This window comes from Alosa alosa, chromosome 18, assembly GCF_017589495.1.
Source record: "Alosa alosa isolate M-15738 ecotype Scorff River chromosome 18, AALO_Geno_1.1, whole genome shotgun sequence".
NCBI classification, from domain to species: Eukaryota; Metazoa; Chordata; class Actinopteri; order Clupeiformes; family Clupeidae; genus Alosa; species Alosa alosa.
The window spans coordinates 28,518,284-28,541,194 of NC_063206.1; the positions used below are offsets into that span (position 1 = coordinate 28,518,284).

Genomic DNA, 22,911 nt, shown 5'->3' on the forward strand with positions numbered 1-22,911 from the left:
AGGTGAGGAAGTACCACCCCATTCACTTTAATGGCCGATGCTAGGCTAGCTAATTCAACCAAAAATATACTAAGGGGGCTACTGTCATCTTTAAACATAACAGGCTGTATTTTGCACCCTGGCGCATGGCGTAAAACTCGTTTTCCACCCGACGCAAAGTTTAATTCCTTATTTTGCACGTTTATTTTTTAAACAATGCGCCCAGGGGTGTGGCAACTTAGGGAGTGGCTTAACCACCTGACCCCCTAACCTACAGAGTGCATTACATTGAAATGTAAATTTGATGCTTTCTTTACAATTTGCCTCTGCGGAAGAATATTTTAGGATATTTTAACCTGGGTCCCAATTTGGACCCAATTTTTTAAAATTTGGACCCAAAAACAGGACACAAAGAAGAATATAGATGTTCCCCTTAAAGGTAAACTATGCAGTATTGACAATTTCCTTACTGTTTTCTCGGTTTTTGCTTCTTTTTCGCTGGCTCTGTCATGATGAAAGTCTGAGAAACTCCATCGCTACCTTTTTCTAGCCGGTGCCTGGAGTGTATGTGTATTTGAATGCAGTAAAGCAATTTGTTACACTCGTTATACTTCCTGACACTGAGGCCGTCGGCCAGTTGGCCCACAGTTGCAAAGGTGGTTTTTCCGCTCACAGGCGCTAGGGGGAAGCGACACGGCCACCATTCAACCCGAAAAAAGTCATATAACCATTCCAATGACTCTGAAGCTGTTAAATGAAGGTAAATTAAGATAAAAAAACTTGCATATTAAGCTAAAAACCCTGCATAGTTTGCCTTTAAGACTGAACGACCTAATATGATTAGTTATCTAAAGGGGTTCCATTTTCCCTAAAATTTCAAAGGTTTTCAAGGACGCTTAATGAAATTTACACAACCTTTAACAACTCGCAGGTACATAACACTCCATGACCATTTCAGAGGGCAGTAGACTGTAAACTGATCTTAGGCGAGCATTCACTCAGAAACTAGCTTTGCACTGTTGATCATCATAGCAGGAGCTGTTGGCAGTCTCACGCCGTCACAGGCTGTTTTTGATGACAGTGACAATCATCAGCAACACAGTTTGTTTCTGTGGTAGGCCCTTCATTTAATGCTGATAGCAGGCACCCCCTTTTCATGTTTACATGGCCCTACATGTTGCCATTTCTTATCAACCTTGGAACTCTATATTGGGGGAACATACAGTCTGCTTTTTCTAAGCTGGGCAAACACTGTACACTACCGGTCAAAAGTTTGGGGTCACGGCCCCAGCCGTGGCGCAACTGGCTGGGGCACCTGCACCGTATGCCGGTGACACGGGTTCGATTCCCGCCCCGTGGACCTTTCCGGATCCCACCCCGACTCTCTCTCCCACTCACTTCCTGTCACTCTCCACTATCCTGTCGCATTAAAAAACGCATAAAAGCCCAAAAAAATATACTTAAAAAAAAAAGTTTGGGGTGACTTAGAACTTTCCATTCTACTCCATTATAGAATAAGCAGAATACCAGCTGAGATCAGTTGCATTGTTTTTTTTAAATCAGGGCAGCAATTTTCAGATTACATTATGTGCTTACATAATTGCAAAAGGGTTCTCGACCTTTGTAGAAAGAAATGGATGATTTTTAATGCAATATCTACATTGCCCATTATCAGCAACCATTCATCCAATGTTCCAAAGGCACATTCTGATATTTAAAAGGCTAACTGAGAAAACATTGGAGAACCCTTTTGCACTCTTCTTGACTTGACTTGGCTTGACTTGACTTGACCCTGTAGGCAAACTGCAGGGGGTCCAGCAGGGGTCCTGTTATGTCCTTCAGATGGCTCCACACCAGCCTTTCAAAGGATTTCATGACCACAGATGTCAGGGCAACGGGCCTGTAGTCATTTATCCTGTGATGCAGGATTTTTTGGGGACTGGGATGATGGTGGAGCATTTGAAGCAGGAGGGCACTTCACACAGCTCCAGGGACTGGAGTCTTCTTGATCTTCTGCTTCTAAAAGAGCCAGTGTTACATGGCAACTGGCTCCCTTGTTAACTGGCTGTGTTGATGACGTTTCACGATTGATGACAAGTCTTTGACAGATGCGGCTGCTTACAGATTTGTCACTTTCTGATATAAACTAGAGACACAAATATGCATGACATGTTTAAATGTAAAAATTGTCTGTAGAACTACATGCACTGGACCATGAATATGCCACCCAAAAAACAAACATCTAAATAGCATAAATTAACTCCACGTGGGTATCGAACCACTATTGAACTGTGTGCTTGATAACCAGACGTCTACCTGCTTGTGCCACAAACCAGCTGACGGCACATACAGAAACCGACCTGAGTTGTACGATTAAAAGAAGTCAGCTAATGTTATTATCATCGTAACAAGTTAACATAGCTGATCATGTTATCTGGCTAACATGTTATCCTGCTACTTACCCAAGCCATTTAGTAGGCCTTCAAAGTATCATGGCTAGCTTTACCAGGCTGTGGCCACTCCTACCTGAAGTGTCTGTAGAGGCAAATGAACGCCAGCAAATAAATCAAATAAAAATGTGTTGCCTAATTGTGTATCCTTTTGTCCAGCCTATTCTTTTAAGAATTCAGTTCATGAAACACAGGCATTGAAACGCACCTGCAATGGGCAGGAGAAGTCTACAACGTGTCCATATTTTATTTCTCAATTTACAAACTGGTGCTTCTCCGGTGGTGCAACAGGTTAATGCCTACACATTACTATTTCACGCCAGTCGACATGGGGTTCAATCCTCGCCCCTCACAGTTTTTTACTATTATTATTTATTTATTTTTAGACCATCAATGCTTCCTCAATTTAGGCTACAGATAGACTAGGTGGCCATAGAGAGGCTGACCAGCAGTCAACATTTGAAAACTTGACCATGATACTTTGAAGACCTACAGTACTGGCTTGGGCAACTGCTGTAACGAGACAACACGGTAGCCATATACCACGATCAGCCGTGTTAACTTGCTACAATCATAATAACATTTATCAGCGGACTTCTTTTAATTGTATAGCCAAACTCAAGTAAATTTCACTGTGATTTGTCAGCTGGTTCGTGGCGCAAGTACGTAGATGAATGGTTATCATGTAAGTTTCATTTAGGAGGCAGGTTCGATACCCAGGTGTTATTAGGCTATGTAGGTATTTATTTTTTTGGTGGCATATTTATGGTCCAGTGCATGTAACGTACTACAGACAATTTTAACATTTAAATATGTCATGCATATTTGTATTTGTTCGTCTCCAGTTTCCATCAGAAAGTGACAAATCCATGTGGGGCAGCCGTGGCCCACTGGTTAGCACTCTGGACTTGTAACCGGAGGGTTGCCGGTTCGAGCCCCGACCAGTGGGCCACGGCTGAAGTGCCCTTGAGCAACCCCTCACTGCTCCCCGAGTGCAGCTGTGGTTGCAGGCAGCTTACTGCGCTGGGATTAGTGTGTGCTTCACCTCACTGTGTGTTTCACTAATTCACGGATTGGGTTAAATGCAGAGACCAAATTTCCCTCACGGGATCAAAAAAGTATATATACTTATACTTAAATCTGCAAGTGGCCACATCTGTTGAAGATGACGCAGCCAGTTAACATGGGTGCCAGTTGCCATGTAACACCGGCACACATCCTTCTCGCAGATTGTTAACGCAGGTGGGGGGAAACCTATTGTGCGTGAGGGGTCTGAAAATGGGTGCTTTTCAAACCTGCAGTAGAAGTCATCAGCCAGTCTGGGATTTTCAGCAGGATGGGGGGGATGGTCTCTTGTAATTCGTGACCTGTTGCAGGCCTTTCCAAACTGTTGCAGGATCATTGTCCGAGAGGATATTTTTTAACTTCTCAGCTACCCTGATTAACCAGAGTAAAATTTCTTGTTTGTTTACGCAAACCTGGCCAATAAAGCTGATTCTGATTCTGTAATCTGAAAACTTCTGCCGTGATTATGGTAGGTGTGGTATTCTGACTATATTGGAGTGGAATGGCAATTTCTAAGTGACCCCAAACAGTTTCTTTACTTTGACAAAATCAGAGGGCAAGTCCAGTAGCAAAATCTAGGTATGAAATCCAAGTCAAAACACAATAGGACAGAGTAGTAGTACAGAGGCAAACAATCCAAAATCACGAATCCAAGAATCATAGTCAGGGCACACAAGGTCAATAATCATTCAATGTGGTTTAACAATACGTTTTCTAACAAGGCTCAGTACGTTCAGAACAAACAATACCTCACGCAGTGGGAAGTAAAACAGAGTTTTTATAAAGCCTGCGGTTAATTAGTTAACAGGTGACAGGTGATTAGTACTCTGGTGAAGTGCAGCAGGACTGGAGTGGCCGTAATGGACGCAGCTGACGGGACAGAGAGGGCTGTGCTTGCTGAATGGGTGTTACAGTACTGAACACATCTGAACGTTTTTTCTTCATTTTATGACCTATAGTCTTCATGCGTGTCAAAACATGACCTCGCATCAACATGAAGAACTTAGAAACTTTATCCTAGCATAGTTTCACGGGGCTGTTTTGGTGGCAAATAATAATTGTATATTAAGTATTTTTTGTTTTTGAGATTGTGTGTGAGTGTGTTTGTGTGTGTGATGAAGAGGGTATGGGAGAATGGGTGGGCGTATAGAAGACATACAGAGGCAATTTAGCCCTTTTCACACATGACCGGACAATGTCTGTGCAATTAGCACTGAATCTCAAACAGAGTTGAGTGTTCAGGCATGACCTCACCAGCCAAAATTGTGGAGCTGGGAGTTATTCATACATGCAGTAAATACTCCAGTTTCAATGAGAGGTAGTGAGCTTGTAGGAGGCGGAATGCTGTCGCATTGTTTGTTGAAGTACAGCATGGCGGATATACAAACAGCATCCACGGTGCATGTTTTTGCTTTGCTTCTGCAAGTGCTAGGTTGCCTCCGCAGTATGTGTGTGTGTGTGTGTGTGTGTGTGTGTGTGTGTGTGTGTGTGTGTCTGTGTTTGTGTTTGTGTTTGTGTGTGTGTGTGTGTGTGTGTGTGTGTGTGTGTGTGTGTAAAACCAACCTGCCATGGCGCTGAGCATGTCTCTGGCTGTGCCGCAGACTGTTTTCCCTCTTCAGGGTCACAGACACCACATCTTCAGGGGAAATGTCTGGTTGGGGGTCCTGAGCTTCAGAGACCATGTCCACCTCCACATCTGAAGGTTCATCTGATTATAGGACACACAGGTGCACACATGCAGGTAAGGTACATACACTCTAAAAAGACAGCCAAAATGTTGAAAAAGACTCAATTATAGTTGAAATTTACATTTGATAATGAGTCAAAGAGAATGAGTCAAAGAGTACATGAAAAGGGATTTGTGCCCCTTCTGTTACATTTGATTTTTAATTGATAGTGAATACTTAATAAAATATAACCCTAGGGATATAACAGGAAGCAAACTTGGGTGGAAAGAAAGAGATCAAAAGTAGGCAACTAGATATAATCCTAGATATAAGCCCCTTGTTATTACCTCATCATACAATGTACATGATATGCTAGCCTATCCTCATTTTATTCTAGTTGTGAGGTGCTCCTCTGATGAACATTATAAAACTATTTTATTAATTTAGTCGTTTGATAGAGCCCAATCTCTGTCAGTTTTGCTGATATTTATCAAAATGCATCTTTATTTTATGGCAGCCACTGGACCCTAAAAATGCATATTGAACTAGAAAACAAAGTTAATGGGACTCACCCTCTGTGGACTTCTTGCTCTCATCTTTGGCATACGTGGACAGAAATTCAGAGAAGGCCTCTCCACTGGCCTTCAGGCTCTCGTAAGTCCCCACTTCTGATACCAGGCCGTCCACCAGCACTATGATCTCATCAACATAAGGCAGGAAACTAATGCCGTGAGTCACCAGGATCCTGGTCTGCAGAAACAAAATCATGCTGACTTTTTTTAGTGATGCATCCCACCTCGAGAGCACTCAAATTCTAAGGGGATACAGTGATAAGGAAAGCCGGGTGAAAAAGAGCAGCTGACATGAGTGGGGGAGTAATATTGGTCTGAATTCATTATATGTTCCACTGAACCATGGCAAAACAAAGCCCCTTGCTACATATAACAAAAGAATGTAGAAGCAAGGATAAGAGTGGAGACTGAGATTAGTATTGTGGAGAAGGTTCTCTCTCTCTCTCTTAAAAACACTTCACATAGTACAGAGAAAGCTGTTTTGATTGATGCATTAAGGCAGATATTAGTACTATGCCATACAGGACTAAGACGAAAACACTCTGTGTCATTGGTGTGTGTCATTCACCATGAGATATTAACGCATATAGATGAACTCATATGGAGCAAGTATTGTGCTTAATATGCTGTGGGGTATACACTGTGCAGAAAGCAATAACTCACCTTATCTTTTAGGAGTCCATTTGGCCCGATGACCCTCTCAAAGAGGTGCTTGGCGACATGTGAGTCGACGGCTGACAGAGGGTCATCCAGCAGGTAGGTGTCGGCGTTGTTGTAGGTGGCTCTGGCCAGGCTCACTCGCTGCTTCTGGCCTCCACTCAGGTTAATGCCCTGTCACACAGAAATAAGAGAAATGCTTAGAGGACATCATGCAATTCCCCTGCAACAATGACTCTACAATGAGTGTCCATAAAATTGCACAAAGAGTCTGACCTCTCCTGCCCTTTGACATTGAAGTTTTAAGTAAACACATTTATGTAAAGACATCATAATGGTTACGTAAGCTGAGAGAGAGAGAGAGAATCAAAAATGTCACCTTCTCCCCAATCTCCGTCTCATCTCCACCTGCCAACAGCTCCAGGTCGGGCTTCAGGGCGCAGGCGTCGACCACACTCTGGTACCTGCTCTCCTCCAGCTCGGAGCCAAACAGGATGTTGTCCTTCAGCGTGGCATTCTGGATCCAGGCCTGCTGGGGAACGTAGGCCACTGAGCCCTACAGAGGGAGAGAGAGAAAGGGGGTATGGTAAGAAATGTCATAATGTAAGCAGACAGCAGTAGTGTGAAAATGGAAGCACCCCTCATTAAGTAATCAAGGATACAAGATCCCACTTGGACAAATCATTCAAAATAATTTGATTTCATATCATAGCTATGCAGATGACACACAAATTGACTTAGCTCTATCACCAAACGACTATGGTCCTCTTGAAGCTATGTGTCAGTGTATAGAACAAATCACTGACACATAAGGGTTGAAGGCAAAGGATACTGTTCAAAATCTTGGTGTATTAATTGACAGTGATAACTAAATCAGCTTTTTACCACCTCAAAAATATTGCCAAACTCAGAGGGCTGATGTCAAAACATGACTTAGAAAAACTCATTCATGCATTTATCTCCAGCAGGGTTGATTACTGCAATGGACTGTTCACAGGCCTTCCTAAAAAGACTATTAAACAGCTTCAGGTGAACAAAAACTAAAAGAACTGACCACATTACTCCAATTCTTAAGTCCTTGCACTGGCTTCCAGTAAGTCACAGAATGACTTTAAAGCACTATTGCTTGTTTATAAATCAGTAAATGGAGCAGGACCTAAATACTTGTCAGACATGCTTCAGCAGTACACACCTTCTCGTCCTCTCAGGTCCCAGGTGAAAAACCTGCTAGTAAAACCTACAGTTAGAACTAAACATGGTGAAGCAGCTTTTAGCTGCTATGCGCTCTCAGCTGTGGAACCAACTTTCGGATGACATCAAAAAGGCCCCAACTGTAGCCAGTTTTAAATCTAGACTTAAGACCAAACTGTTCTCAGATGCTTTCTGCTAACTGTGCCGAGTTACAAATTCTGAATATGATAATTATTCTACCTTGTCTTTTATTACTTTTTTTACTACTTTTGCCTTTGTTTTTGCTTACTAATTATTCTTTATTTTTAAATGATTTTACCTTGTGTTTTCTTTTTATGTTTTATGTTTTCTTTTTATTATGATCTTTACCTTTTAACTATTCTTTGACTATATTGCCCTTCTATGCTTTTATTTGTTATTATTGTTTGGTTTTGTTTATGTAAAGCACATTGAATGACCTCTGTGAATGAAATGTGCTATATAAATAAACTTGACTTGACAAGGATACAAGGAAGTTGGGGGGGGAAAAGTGCAGTAGAAGAGGGGTTTAGTAGATTAAGTGGCAAGGGCTGCAAACTGCAAAATCAATTGTTGATGAGCTACTTAATGCCCTTTAGCTTTATCAGCCATGTCAACATTGTGCTCTTGCAATCATGTGTCAGTAACTGCCAAGTCTCTCGCTCTGTGGTTACCTTCATGTTAATGGAAGCTGTGCTACTATGCATTTCTCCAAGTAACGCAGACAGCAAGGAGGATTTCCCTGTCCCTACGGCTCCAACCACGGCAACTAGCCTACCAGGCTTTACATCCAGAGATACACTGGAAGGGAAGAGGAAGAAAGACATTCATATTTTGAAAGACCATTTCCTAGCATGAGGCCACCTGTAGACATTTTTGTTTACAATGACTCAGATCTAAATAATTTGTTTTTACACACAATAATGTTTCTTTTACATCAATTTGTAGTTCCCATGAAGTTATAATTTTATCAGTACAGGTGTGACCACTGTATGTCTATACAGATACTATACCTTATTCTAAGTTTAAAAGTTTAACATTAAACAAAGACTCCAGAACAGTATGTTCTTGACAAACACAATGAGACAAAATTGCTACTGGGTTAAAAAAAATGTAAAAATGTAATAACTGCATCCGATAATGCAATAATCACCTTATTGGAGGCCAGGCAGCGAAGGCACCCATAGTATTTCTACTTTTTCTTTCTATTCTTATTGTTATGATGATGATGATGATTTTTCTTTCTTCCGCTATGGGAGTCTATAGCAACCCATAGAACACTTCCATGGCACAACCCGTGCTGTGCATAAGTTAAGACACCTAGATCTAAAATCTTTTGGAAATTGATCTTAATGTCTTAATTAAAAAATGAGGAAAAATCGAACCTTAAAGGATGCCAATTTTCTTTGTGAATGAATCATGTATCGTAAATAAATGTTATTCCTTAAAATACAGGTAATACAAGTAAGGAACCCTATGTTAAATTCCCATAGACACAGACAATTTTTTTATTTTTAAAGGCTAGTTATTTCATGGATCCACTATAATATGCATCCTGATTAAGTTCCCATGGCCTTTGGAGTTAAAATAATTAAAATAGCCCCACATCATCACATACCCTTCACCATACCTAGAGATTATTATTATGACTGCAATGCTAGCGGCAGTCATAATAAATAATCCTATCTCCAAGAGAGAGAGTGTAGGGGTGTTTGTATGGTCATGTTTTCAAGCAGTTATTTGAAAGAGCTAAGTACAGTGCCATGGTGACACTTTATATTCAGTAAATAAACCTTAAATAAAGTGATATCAGTGTGTTATTACATAAATTGACAGATGTTACATTTTCAAAGTTTTTTTTTAACCTAGCCAATAACATAATAACCAACTAATAATGTAATAACTTATCACATTATTGGCAAAATAATATTAGCCTACGTTAATTAGCCTATTGTATGTCAATGATGAGGGGCAGACATTTTGAAAGGTTTAGAGTTAGGTTTAGACTTTGTTAAGGTTGTCATCAACATAAATGGAGGCATTCACAGTTAGCCGAAGCACCCACAGTATGAATTAGTGAAAGAAATATATTATAAAATATTCTGAATTAGCTGATCCTGATTACTAAGGGTAGCACACATTTCAAGAGATTGGTTTTTAACTTTGCTTATTTTACTTGTTTATTTGTTTGTTTGCTTACAATCAACACAATTCTCCAAAGGCACCCCACTCCATGTCTGACAATCACTGATTGACCTTTAGCGTAAAGCATCAAAGCAGCCCAGCTTGAATGCAGTCAGTGCCTCCCCTAGCTAGGTTGTTAGAGTGGTTGGGTGGGTCAGTGGGCACCAATAACAATGGCTGATAATGAAATGTGTACCTCCTTCACAGATCAAACAAAGCAAATGTCTAGAAAAGGATCTCATTTCTTATGTATACACCTGCTATGCAGTATGTGCAATACAGAGTGCCATCTATTGGTCAAACTAGCATGCTGTTTGGTTGATGGGATTCATTTTAGTTTTGATTTATGAGCCTGAACAAAAATATATAGCCTATTTTCAAACAACTTTTTATGCTTTGTCATCATCTAAGTGGACTGTTTTAAGATAAATACGGCAAATGTTACACACAGTGAGGGTGGATGGCAGAATGCAGAATTAAAGCAGAGGACTCACTTCTTCAGGGTAGGCTCATTCTCCTTTCCCCAAGAGAAGGTACCGTCTGAAACAGCGATTGCGCTGCCTAAAAAACAGATAAAAGTAGAGATTCATGAAATAATGTATGTGAGCATCAGTAGCCGGCTAAATCAATTGTTTCGAAGATTGCAAATGATATTTAACCCTGTGACATTTCTTAGCAGAGATTTTCTATGAGCTGTCCATTTTTATAGCTTATAAATCATAATCTTGTGAATGCATATGGAAAGGCAATGTGCCACATCTTTGTGTACATACTGAAGCTTGGGTCATGGTGGACGGTGTTGCTGTCAAGGTCGTCTCCGCTTAGGAACTTCTCCAAACGTTTTTTAGATACGGTAACCTGCAGAAAAAGTTCATGTAAATGTGTGAGTATATCATGTTATTAAGGCACTAACATTTTGTTTAGCCTTCATATATTACTTTTAGACCAGATCTTGCTTTGTGGTTGTGGTGTGTGTCAGTTGTTAAAGTGAGCCTGTTGAAGTGGGCTGCAGGGGCTTCGCAGGCCAGTCTTTACACCGGATCCTGGGACTCTTAGGGATTTGCGGACTTCACAGGCAAAGAGCCATCAAGAACATCCTGGAAGCTGCTGAAAAGGCTTCATGGTGGCTCTGGATAAAGAGGGGGGACACGTGGCGTAGTGCGCTACCTGGACACACGTCGGAGCCTGATCACCTCCGGCTGGGTCGCCCGGGTGAGGGTGTCTGATGTAAGACCCGAAACACCCTATGACCCCGGGAGCATCACTGACGATGTGTCCAGGTTGCACCACAAGGTGTATTCACGTACCTGCTTTCAGACCAGATCTTGCTTTGTGGTTGTGGTGTGTGTCAGTTGTTAGTGTGTGGATGAATAGTTCCGTACCTGGACCATAGCGGCAATGAGCATGGGCAGCATGGCTAGAGGAAATCGAAGGATGTTAAAAAGTGATATGGAAGTGAAAGCTTTCTCAGCATCCAGGATGTTGGCTGAATCAACCGAAACAAAAACAGCAAATGTTGCCATGGAAACCTAGAATGATAAACACAAAAGCACAGTACAGAACTAGCAATCTGACCCCTTGAAATTGAGAAACGTATATAAGCAATAAAGATATTGAAAACAAAACAACACTTGAAACAAAACCAACAAAATACACAGCTATAGAAAAGTTCAGGGACAAACTGATAAAGTTATTCTTATATAGTTAAATTTCACGATGGGCAGCCGTGGCCTACTGGTTAGGGGTTCGGGCTTGTAACCGAAGGGTTGCCGGTTCGATCCCCGACCCAGTAGGAAAAATGTGGGCGGGGGAAGTGGTTGAGCACTGCTTTCCCATGCCCACATCCACGGCTGAAGTGCCCTTGAGCAAGGCACCTAACCCCTCATTGCTCCCCGAGCGCCGTTATAGCAAGGCAGCTCACTGCTCCGGGTTAGTGTGTGGATCACCTCACACTGTGTGTTCACTGTGTTCACTGTGTGCTCTGTGTGTTCACTAATTCATGGATGGGATGAATGCAGGGACCAAATTCCTTGTATACACAAGTATACTTGGCCTATAAACCTGATTTACATGTACACTTACTAGAGCTGGGGCGGTGGCAAAAATGAAGGTGGAGATGGAAGAGAAGTACGCAATCTTCTTCATCAGCTTCAGTTCCTGCTCTCGAATAGCAAGGATGATGGCCTCGAAAGATGGCTCCCAGGCGTACAGCTTCAAAATCTTCAAAAGGACAGCGAGTGGGGAAGAGAGAGAGAGATTTGGAGGGAAAGGGTTACAAAAGGTATGTGTAGTGAAGCTGTTAAGAATTAAAATTGTGCACAAAATGAAAACAACCCTTCTTTAAGGTTTGTTCTTGACTTGATGCTTTGATTTAAGATGTGGATCCATTGTCAGTTTGACTTTTGAGGTAAGTCATTGACCTCTGATATGAAATTTCCATGCGCAAAATTAAAAAGTGGTGTATCTTTGGATCTAAAGGGATAGAATCTAAACTAAACATGTTTCCAGGCATGTGAAGCTCATTAGCAACATTCAAATCACTCTTAGAGTACAACATCATGGAGTAGGTCAAGGTTGCTAGAAAAAAGTACTAATAATTGCAACACGATAAACAAACATTAACAAAAAATTTCCTGATTTTAAATCCAGTTCAAAAGGAAATGTGTACCAATTGAACTAATTCTAAAATCACCATAATACAGTGACATGTGTTGTAAAGGCCTTGACCATTGAGGGTGACAAAAACGTACAGTACCCTTCAGAATTATTGGTACCCTTGGTAAAGTTGACTAAATACAGGAATAATAAATCATCCTTTGGTGATTTATTGAATGAAACAATAAAAACAATGAAGAATTTGTTCTGAGAAACAAGAAAAGAAATAAATATTTTTAATACAAACACATTGCTCCCAATTATTGGCCTCTCGAGGAAATCTAAAATTACAAAAGGTAACAGAGGCATTTATCAATTTATATTAAATTTCTTTAAAGGGGAATTCCAGAGTTAAAGCATCCCAGGGTCTATTTTCGGTAGTTTAGTTAAATTTACAAAATTACGTTAATTGGTGGAGTTTTGAGCAAGACTGTTTTTTGCATTAATAATGACATGGCTTATAGTGAAAGCTAAGGGACAAGCTAGCACGTCAAAAAACAAATGCTATTTTATATCACTGACAATGCTCAAAATATCATTACACTTCTGTGTGTGGTGAGGTGTGGTCAGACAGACCGAAGTATTGTAAACTTTGAAAGTGTACAGAGAGGTTATAATAAGACCTGTTTCTGAAGGAAGCAAATTGCCTGACTTTGTGTTCTGGTAGCATCAAATCAGTGGGCAAGTTTGATCTTGCAGCCCTGCGGAGATCTAGCTGAATCTTACAATACAAATACGTTCAGCCAGATCTACACATCACTGGAATAAGTTGAACGCGTCCACACTGATTTGACGCTTACGGAACACAAAGTCAGGCAATTTGCTTGCTTTTACCTCTGGAATTCCCCTTTAAGTTAATCATAGTATCTGCAAACTTTCAGCAGTAGTTCATGCCTTTCTTTTTCACTAAGGTATGAAAACAAACTAGATGTACTGGAAAGCGGTACAAAATATGACTGCCGCTCAGTCCTGCACATTCTCTCCGCAAAAATAAATCACGCTTGTCAATTTGTCTCATATCCTACTCCATCCCCTACTCTTGCAACTTTTGTGTATGTAAATGAGTGTGTGCGTGCGTGTGTTTGTGTATGTATGTGTGTGTGTGTGTGTGTGTGTGTGTGTGTGTGTTTATGTGTGCGTTTGCGTGTGTTCATGAATGCGTGTGTGTGTTCTCATATTCTCCCCATGTCCTCTGAACTTAATGTACCTCAGGGGTTCAGAAGGGTATGTAGTCCAATAGAGGTAGAGAATACTGCTCAAGCAGTTTTATCATGTAAAAGATTTTTAAAAAGCAACTATTTTAGTATTTTAGTGTAGATGTTTAAAGGATTGTTTTTCTTACCTTGATACCATTCAGGATTTCATTCATAATTTTCAGGCGTTTGTCCTTCAGCTTCATGTTTTTAGTCTGAAGGAGACACAGAGTTGTAAATGTGATTACTACAATAACATCATGTCAGGCTTTACCAATAAAGTCATTCTCACTGACAATTGCAGCATGCTGGACAAGTCACGGACAAATGAACATGGACATAGAGCAGCTGAAGTGATCACATTCAGACAAACACAGAAGATCGTCTGAACTAAGAGGCAGTGTTTGACGGCTTGCATCACAGTGTAAAATAAATGGTCTAAGGGGAAAAAATAGGGGGGGAAAGCTGCACCTGCTTCAATTCAAAACATCTAATTACAGCAATCTTAGCTAAATTATACTTTTTAATCACTAATTGGTGTGAGATTCATGAACAGCTGCTGAAGGAAAATCCTGTGGTCTTAAATCTTGTTTACAATCTTTCAAAAGAGTCCTCATCTCTGTGACAAGCTTGGAGACAACTTTGACGGACAGCTACCTGGAAGTCCCTGGATTTGGTGGCCAGTAAGCCGTTGATGGGAGCCATAAGAACCATGACCCCCAGGCCAGCCAGCACAGATGGGCCCATCTCCTGCCACAGGAAGTAGATGGAGAGAGCGATCTGCAGAGGGCACGACCACAGCAGGTGGATGAAGTTGGTGACGTCGTTGAAACGCTGGGCATCTGCCGACATCAGGTTGACTGTCTCGCCCACCGTCGACTCTTGACGTGAGTCATTAGACACAATTAGGGCCTGGGAGACAAGTGTCGGAGTTAATGCAAAAATTTGAGCGCTGTTGTACACAGGGAGACAAGAGTGTGAAGGCCAAATACCTCTAATGTGATTAAAGATAGTCATCACTGTGTCATCTCGAAGGATAAGGAAAAAATTACCTATTATTGCCTGTTATTTTAATTACCTCTTAGAAATGAAAGGTTACAAGCTGAATAAGGAAGGAGGGAGGGAGAAGGGGATAGAGGGTTAATATTAAAAGACAGGAAAAGATGATAGGATGTACCTTCTTGTAAACGGCTGCCATTAGTGCCGTGCGAACTTTCATGCCCAGCACAAAGCAGCGCTGGAAGTACTGCTGGAGGAAGATGGACTGCACGGCAGCCACCACCAGCAACAAAATGGCATACAGGTAGCCATTCCATGTGTAGATGCTTGTGTCTTGGGTAAAGGTGATCATCAGCCTGGGAAGTAAACACTAGTCATTTTACTGACTATTTGTGTCTGTACAGTCAAATGTAAAAATGCTCTACATATTCACTTTTACAATGAACTATCAGGTGCTGAGTCAATCATTTATTTAAAATGCACAAAATGTGACCAGGATATTCATTGACTCATGATGGCATGCAAACAAAGCCTAGGTTCACTTTGTGCAACCAACATAAACTTTCATAAGAACAGCCATACAAAACACTTTTGAACTGAAGTCTTCTGAGAACCATTTAGGTGTGACATTTAGCACATACGAATACGAATACGAAAACTTAATTATCCACAGATGTGAACATTTTTCTTCGAATACAAGAATACAAGGCAGACAGGACATTAAAAACAGTACATAGCCAAGACGGCAAGACGGACAATACAGACAATACATTTCATGGAAAATGACAATACAAAGGTTGCATTTAAAAAAGTAATCAATAAATATTTCCTATCCAAAGGCATTGAACGAGCAGTCTCCAAACAGGTCTCTGACTTCCTTTCACAGAACAACCTTCTGGATCCAAATCAGTCTGGGTTCAAAAGCGCCCTCTACCCAAAAACGGCTCTGCTGTCTGTAACAGAAGCCTTAAAAGAAGCCAGGGCGACCATCGGTCATCAGTACTCATTCTGCTTGACTTATCGGCTGCCTTTGACACGGTTAATCACCCATTATCCTTCTCTCTATACTCGCTGACATGGGAATCTCGGTTCTGCTCTCTCCTGGTTTGAATCCTACCTCACAGGACGCTTCGTTTAGCATTATCATGGCTTGGTCAGCTATCCGCACCTCACCATCTCACCACAGGGGTCCCCAGGGCTCAGTGCTGGGCCCCCTCCTCTTTTGCTATCTACACCACCTCCTTGGGACAGATTATCCGTTCGCCTGGCTTCTCATACCACTGCTATGCAGGCGACACACAGCTCTATCTGTCCTTTCCACCTGGCGACCCCCTGGTTTCAGCACGGATCTCAGATTGCCTTTCAGACATAGCTACATGGATGAAGGCACACCACCTCCAGCTGAACCTCTCAAAGACTGAACTGCTGGTCATCCCAGCTAAACCTACCATACACCCGCGACATCAACATCAAATTTGACTCCCTGTCTGTTTCACCCGACCAGGACTGCAAGAAATCTAGGAGTTGTTCTCGACAACCAACTAAACTTCTCAGATCATGTTGCCTCAGTTAAGCCGGTCATGCCGTTTTCGCACTCTACAACATACGGAAAAATCAGGACTTACTTGACTCAAGATGCTACCCAACTTCTGGTTCAGGCAATAGTCATCTCCGCGACTTCGACTACTGCAATGCCCTCCTGACAGGTCTCCCAGCCTGCGCCAGTGAAACCACTTCAGATGATCCAGAGCGGGCGCCTGGTCTACAACCAACCCAAAGGGCACATGTTACCCGCTGCTCATCCAGCTACACTGGCTACCTATGGCGGCCCGCGATCAAATTCAAGTCTCTAACGCTTTGCCTACAAAGTAGTCTCCGGTTCTGCTCCCACCTACTTGAATGCCCTCATACAGACTTACACTACCTCCAGACCGCTGCCATGCTCCTCTGATCGAATCCACGCCTAGCTCTACCACCGGTGCGCTCAAGCCAATCCAAACTTTTTCTCATCTGTTGTTCCTCGTTGGAACACACTGCCAGTTCCTACAAGGGCAGGGACATCCTTTTCCACTTTCAAAAACTCCTGAAGACCCAGCTCTTTAGAGAACATCTACTCTCATAGCAACACTTACAACAAGTCTTACTGATCCTAGCACTCACCAGCCGTTTTAAACTGACAAGTAACTGCTAAAAACAGCACTCACCGAATGACTTATTCTTACTGTACTCTAATGTTTTTTGAAACTGTCCTAAAATTGTGAGAATTGTTCTAAAACTTACTGTTTACCATGTTGTTAGTCGCTTTGGTTAAAAAGCGTCAGCCAAATGTAATGTAATGTAATGTAATGTAAATAAATAAATAGATAGCCTACTAAAAATGCTTGCTGTGCATAAAACCTGCAACTCTGAAGTCTGTCTCACCCTACATTCCATTTTTATGTAGCCTACGGTTTTCAGTGTTATTTAGCATCTTCACAGCATTGGGGACAAAGGATTTCTTAAAGATGTTTCTATTTGCTGTTGGTAGGCCTACTCTAAAACGCCTCCCTGAGGGTAGGATTTCAAATTTGCTGTGTAGTGGATGAGAGGGGTTACTAATAATTTTTCTCAGCTTTGTTTGTAAGGCGTTCCTCATAAATACTGTTTAAGTGCCTTTGTGGCTTCCCTATAATTTTTGAGGCTCACTATTCTCTGCAGTTTGTTCCTCCTTTGGATGTTTAGGTTACCATACCACATGATAAAATATAAGATGCATTCCACTAAGCTTGTTATATACAGTTTCCAGGTTGTTTTGGTTCACTCAAGTTGTTGAGCAGAAACAAACACAGGTGAAAATTCGGGGTCAGCAGCAGAGCCGCGCCCTCTACACTCTCAACTCAAGCGAGTTGCTAGCTAATGCTAGCACATGTGTGACTTACTTGAGCAGTTGAGGGCTGACAAAGGCCAGAAGGTCGTATAGTAGTTTAAAGAAAGCAGACTCGATGAGCGGCCATTTGAATGACCCGACAATGGACTGTATAAGCCATGAATTCGGATGTAACACTTCATCATCTTTCTTTTTCTCTTTTTTCTTCTTGTCTTTACTGTTACCTTTCTCCTCCTGGGTCGGAAGAAAAGAAAAGAAAAAAAAACAGAACAAGAAGTTCACTCGTCAGATGTTTTTTACTTTAAGGAGTATATACCTGTGATTACCTCTGCTATGGTGGTGGTTGTCTGAAACTTATGAGCTAAATTTGCAGATTAGCGGTCTTACCATCACTAGAACATCCTGGCTGACACCTTTTGAAAGGCCATTTTGATGAGGACCCTCTTTCTGTTTGGCTTTCACCTTCTTGAGCTGTTTCTGAAACCTGTGTCGGGCTTTGACTAGCTCATCGTTCATCACTTTCTCAAACTGCTCGTAGATGTAGCAGGTGGAATCTTTGTTATTCAAATCCCACAGGTCTTCCTGAACCAGGGGCCTCTTGTAGCCTTTGAAAACCATGCTATAGAACAAGACAGCCATTGGGTATTACTAACTATGTGGGTAGGAAGACAGGAGGAAATGTATGTCTTGCTGTTTCAAACTCAGCAGCACCTTGCTTGTACAGCTGACAAAAGACTTGGTTTTGTTTTCTGAATAAACTTTATGTGCAGGTTTGGAATTACTTTGATCTATTCTCTTCTTTACCCACTTCTGTACAAAGGGCCCTGAGGAGTTTACCAATGGGGCAGCCGTGGCCTACTGGTTAGCGCTTCGAACTTGTAACTGGAGGTTTGCCGGTTCGAACCCCGACCAGTAGGCACGGCTGAAGTGCCCTTGAGCAAGGCACCTAACCCCTCACTGCACCCTGAGCGCCGCTGTTGTTGCAGGCAGCTCACTGCGCCGGGATTAGTGTGTGCTTCACCTCACTGTGTGTTCACTGTGTGCTGAGTGTGTTTCAATAATTCACGGATTGGTATAAATGCAGAGACCAAATTTACCTCATGGGATCAAAAGAGTATATATACGTGTTCGAACATTGCTCATGTTTACACTGTACTGATGGTATGTACAATCTGTTGTATAACTCTTGAGGGAAATATGGGTGCAAATAAACCAGGCTATAGTTTAATATTTGTATTCTAATTCAGTTCCAAAAACTTGTTTTACTAATTTCTCTCAACTCCATGCACATTTCATAGTCTATCCTATATCCTCTTTTGATAAAACATGCTTTGCACTTTTTAAATAGCTGTACGTTTCATATTGTATGGTACTGTATTGAGTGAAGGAACAACCGACATTGTTCAACCGACATTACATCAAGTCTTCACTAGGCCTCTTACCTGTTAAACCAGTTAAATGTGATTCTGCTAATATATGCGGCTCCTGTCTCTGGATTCTACAGGATAAGAGATGGACACAACAGATTTGGTAATAAGAGAAATGTAGTTGGTGCACACAATACCTCATAATGTTGCTGTAGATCAAAACCCTACCTTCTTGACTGTCTTCTTTACTTCAGGTGGTACATCAGCGATGCCAGAGATAACGAGGGATATGACCTGCAGCCCAAAGGCTATGTAGAACAAACAAAAGCGTGGAAGATCTGAGATTTCCCCCTGCAAAGAGACAAACAACCACATTAAAGGTGTGCCTGTGGATTGACGGGTGGTATGATGGTCTGTTTAGGGCTGCTGTGTTTTGTTCTTGATCCCCCTCACCTCTTGCAGGGCTTTCCGAAGGAGTGTCTGGAAGGCGAAGATTTCACAGACCACCAGCAGGGCCCAGAAGAGGAAGAGCGAGCTGGAGTCGACGGCAGTCCGTTTCCGTCTCACGCCCTCGTGGCAAAGCATCACCAGGATCTAGAAGCAAACGCATCAACACTGTAGCTCTGTTACAGAATAATACTAACATGGTAGCCTATTCTGCTATTCTGCTTTGTCTCGACTGGCTTACCCAAGAGACAGCAAACAGCACAGGGTTGGTGTAGAAGACTGCTGCATTCTTAGTTGTGGAGTCACCGTTGGGTCCAAAATCCTCACCAAGAGTGACGGCAAGCCCAGCCACAGCCGTAAGAAACAAGAGTCCCGTCAGGATCTGTACAGAAATTTCACCACAAAAGCACACACAGGATGACCAATGATCCTGATCTAAAACCAAAGTAGCCTACTAAAAATAGTAAATGAAACTTAAAATGTAACTGATTAAACTGATCAACTCGTCAAAATAAAAAACAAAAAGAATGATAAAAGACATGTAGTAAAAATAGGCCAAGCAAAAATAACGTTCATGTACCCATGGGAAGACACATGGGTATCCCAAAACACAGTCCTGTTACCTGTTTGCAGATATACAGCTTGGATAGGGGTCTTTTGGGGGCTTTGCCCCTGAAGAGTGCTACCAGGTGCCATGGACTGCAAAGCCACAGGAACCCCAGCGGGATCCACACTAGAACCGTCTGCTCCACACACACAGGCAGGTCTGGATCAGGCCGGTCCAGGACGGAGGCATTCTGAGGGGGAAGTACACAGGCCACAGAGCTTCAGACTGAGCTCGTAACCCCCGTTGAGCTGCTAACTAGAGTTTTAATGTGATGTGACTCTCAAGTGATTAGAGGAAAAAACTAGTCTGCCATGACATGTATCTTGGACAAAGCATGAATAAGATAACGGACAAGAACTAAACATTAAAACCATCCCATTTGTGTAAGATTTGTGTGTGATTTTCTTAAATAGTTAAATATATAAATATATAGACTTTACTTTACTTTATTTCTGCATTGTTGCACTGTTGACTTACTCATTTGCACTATCACCATGACCACTATCACCATTGCACTACCACCATGACACTCATTCACACAGAGCACCTTACCATACCTTACTATGCACAGAGAATCACAGGCTCAGTCCCTGCCTCAGTCATTGCAAGCGCCTCTGATTTATTAATCACCACTATGTGGATACTGTTTTTAGAATTGATTTAGATTAAGTGTTAGTATAATTTGTATTTTTGTAATTTGTATATTTTTATATATTGTATTAAGTGTTAGTATAATTTGTATTTTAGTATATTTAGCATATTCTTTATCTTCTACTGTCCTTACTGCTTAGTTGTGTTTTTATATTATATACTTTAATTACTCTTTCTGCTGTTAAAGAATGTGTTTGTGTTGTATGTATGCTGCTGCTGAGACCTTGAATTTCCCCTGGGGATCAATAAAGTATCTATCTATCTGTCTAAGAGACTATTGACTGTTGCTGAACTTCACAGCGATTAGTGCATACAATACACATGTTTGTAAAAAAAAGCAAAGCAAAGACTTTAGTGTCAAGTCAATAAGTCAATTAGTGTGTCTGTAGTATACAGATTTGACAAATACAACATGATCCTCTTTTTCCTTATTATTATTCATTTGCATATCAACACAAGTTTATTTAATGCCATGATAAAATATCAGTTTATAGCTTATACGTAATTCAGGCACACTATTGGGATAAAAACAGAAACAGAAGCACCCCGTGTAACATTGATTTTCCTAAATAAACTAAGCAAATAGGACATTAAACAACTTCTGAGAGACTGCTTTGACGGTTTGAGAGGATTTAAACTCTAACTAGTGACGAAAGTGTTTTGTTTGTACAGATCATCTTCTTCAGTGCAGATTCAAACCCTTATTTAGATGATATCCATAAGATTATTTTAATAATTATCCAATTAAACAATGATTATAGAGAAATCATCACCATGTAGCTCATAACTTTCACTATGTACCATATTCATAACTAAAATTAACATTCATACTGCATAGCTACTATGACAGTGGATAACACTTGGATCCATTTGAAATATAACAGGAGAAAGCCGACTTTAATTTTGACAGAGACAGAGGGGAAGAAAAAAAGCACAGATGACATGGTCCAGAAAAACAATATCTGACAGTGATGCATTTTCAGGTCAACTCACCCAGAAAATGGAGCCACAGAATTCATCGAGAGCAGCTGACATGTTTCCACTTTTTCCCCCTGGATTGGGGAAAACTGAAAGAGATGCCCCAGAAGTCCGAGGTGTCCACTAGTCCAGCCGGAGCGTATTCCTCTTAAAGCCTATAGCAAGCAGTGATTCAGCAAGACTGAAAGCCATAAAAACCTTTGAACACACACTCACACTAGTGAAAACTTCAATGGGTCCTTCAATGGGTGTCTGTGTGCACTTTGAGAGTGCCTGAGTTAATGCTTAATCTCTTTTAGTGATAGGACCTATCTCCTTTCCAGGCTAAAAGGCAATCCCGTGGTGGACGTCTTCAATTTTTGTGGAAGTGTGTGCAGTCTTAAACACATCCAGACCATTTTCTATATAAACAAAAGGAAAAAGAAGGCGGTCTCTCTCTCCAAACCACGAGTGCAAAAGGGGAACAGCCCCTTCCTTTGGTCTTCAAAAACTTGATTTGTTATCCACTGATCACTTTTCATAAAGCTGTTTAAAGTCCACACAGGCTGACTGTGAATAAGCGTTTGTGCCTGTGTCTGTGTGTGGGTGGGGTAGGGGGACAGAAAGGCAAAGGGTGGGGAATGGAAGTGGTGGTGTGTGTGAGTGGTGGGGTGCAGGAAAAGGAAAAGGGGGGAAGGGAGGGGGGTGCTCAATTAAGCCAAGCACAACAATCTCTGCCTTCCATGTGTTCCTGGAAAACACTTCTTTGACATGCAAGTAATGTTCAGTGGCACCAAAAAAAAAATAGAAAGAGGAAAGAAAAGACAAGAAAAGAAAAGAAATCAGGGAACTTGAATGTAGTTCCCTAAATTGGTCCATCCGAATCTGCCATTTCCGCTTCAGGAATGCAAGCCTAAAACCCCCCATCTGTTTAGGTCCAATGCTGGCATATGCATAGTCATTCAGTTATGTGATAATTTTTTCTCAGAACACAAGAGGCACATCCCCTGGGCAATTCATCTTGAAAAGCCTATGAAATATCGAACTAATGCAATAACAATAAACTATATGATAACAGTGAAAGCCCAATAGGTGCAGCCTTTTATGATAAGGTATCTGAATTATAGTTAGCACACACTCCTGTGGCCCAGGACTTGTGCCTTGCAAGACAAACATTACTAAACCTTACTTACTAAAAATACTTTATATCCAGCTCAGCAGACAGAACATAAATGTAGAACAGAATGTTCAAATCAAATTGTTGGATGTCCAGGAAACACAAATGCATAAATACTATGGCTGCAACAATGAACCGATTATCAGATTAATTGTTAAAGGTAGGGTAAGCGATGCTGGATGTAAAAAAAATATGCTTATGTTTTTTAG

At 41.4% G+C, this 22,911-nt stretch overlaps 1 protein-coding gene across 1 annotated transcript in view; it reads right to left on the reverse strand.

The window, feature by feature from the left end:
* abcc2 (ATP-binding cassette, sub-family C (CFTR/MRP), member 2) overlaps positions 1 to 22,093 on the reverse strand; it is a 45,443-nt gene extending 23,350 nt beyond the window's left edge. Inside the window, exons 1-20 of the mRNA XM_048269355.1 lie at positions 21,562 to 22,093; positions 19,934 to 20,107; positions 19,552 to 19,692; positions 19,317 to 19,457; positions 19,092 to 19,214; positions 18,939 to 18,994; positions 17,884 to 18,115; positions 17,549 to 17,730; positions 14,809 to 14,986; positions 14,289 to 14,543; positions 13,781 to 13,846; positions 11,866 to 12,003; positions 11,166 to 11,312; positions 10,557 to 10,641; positions 10,278 to 10,344; positions 8,274 to 8,400; positions 6,770 to 6,946; positions 6,397 to 6,564; positions 5,734 to 5,911; positions 5,058 to 5,202 (exon numbers count right to left, since the gene is read on the reverse strand). Of these exons, the coding sequence (XP_048125312.1) occupies positions 5,058 to 5,202; positions 5,734 to 5,911; positions 6,397 to 6,564; positions 6,770 to 6,946; positions 8,274 to 8,400; positions 10,278 to 10,344; positions 10,557 to 10,641; positions 11,166 to 11,312; positions 11,866 to 12,003; positions 13,781 to 13,846; positions 14,289 to 14,543; positions 14,809 to 14,986; positions 17,549 to 17,730; positions 17,884 to 18,115; positions 18,939 to 18,994; positions 19,092 to 19,214; positions 19,317 to 19,457; positions 19,552 to 19,692; positions 19,934 to 20,107; positions 21,562 to 21,603 (2,822 nt within the window). The 5' untranslated portion in view covers positions 21,604 to 22,093. The remainder of the gene's footprint in view (positions 1 to 5,057; positions 5,203 to 5,733; positions 5,912 to 6,396; positions 6,565 to 6,769; positions 6,947 to 8,273; positions 8,401 to 10,277; positions 10,345 to 10,556; positions 10,642 to 11,165; positions 11,313 to 11,865; positions 12,004 to 13,780; positions 13,847 to 14,288; positions 14,544 to 14,808; positions 14,987 to 17,548; positions 17,731 to 17,883; positions 18,116 to 18,938; positions 18,995 to 19,091; positions 19,215 to 19,316; positions 19,458 to 19,551; positions 19,693 to 19,933; positions 20,108 to 21,561) is intronic.
* Positions 22,094 to 22,911: the final 818 nt, after the last annotated feature.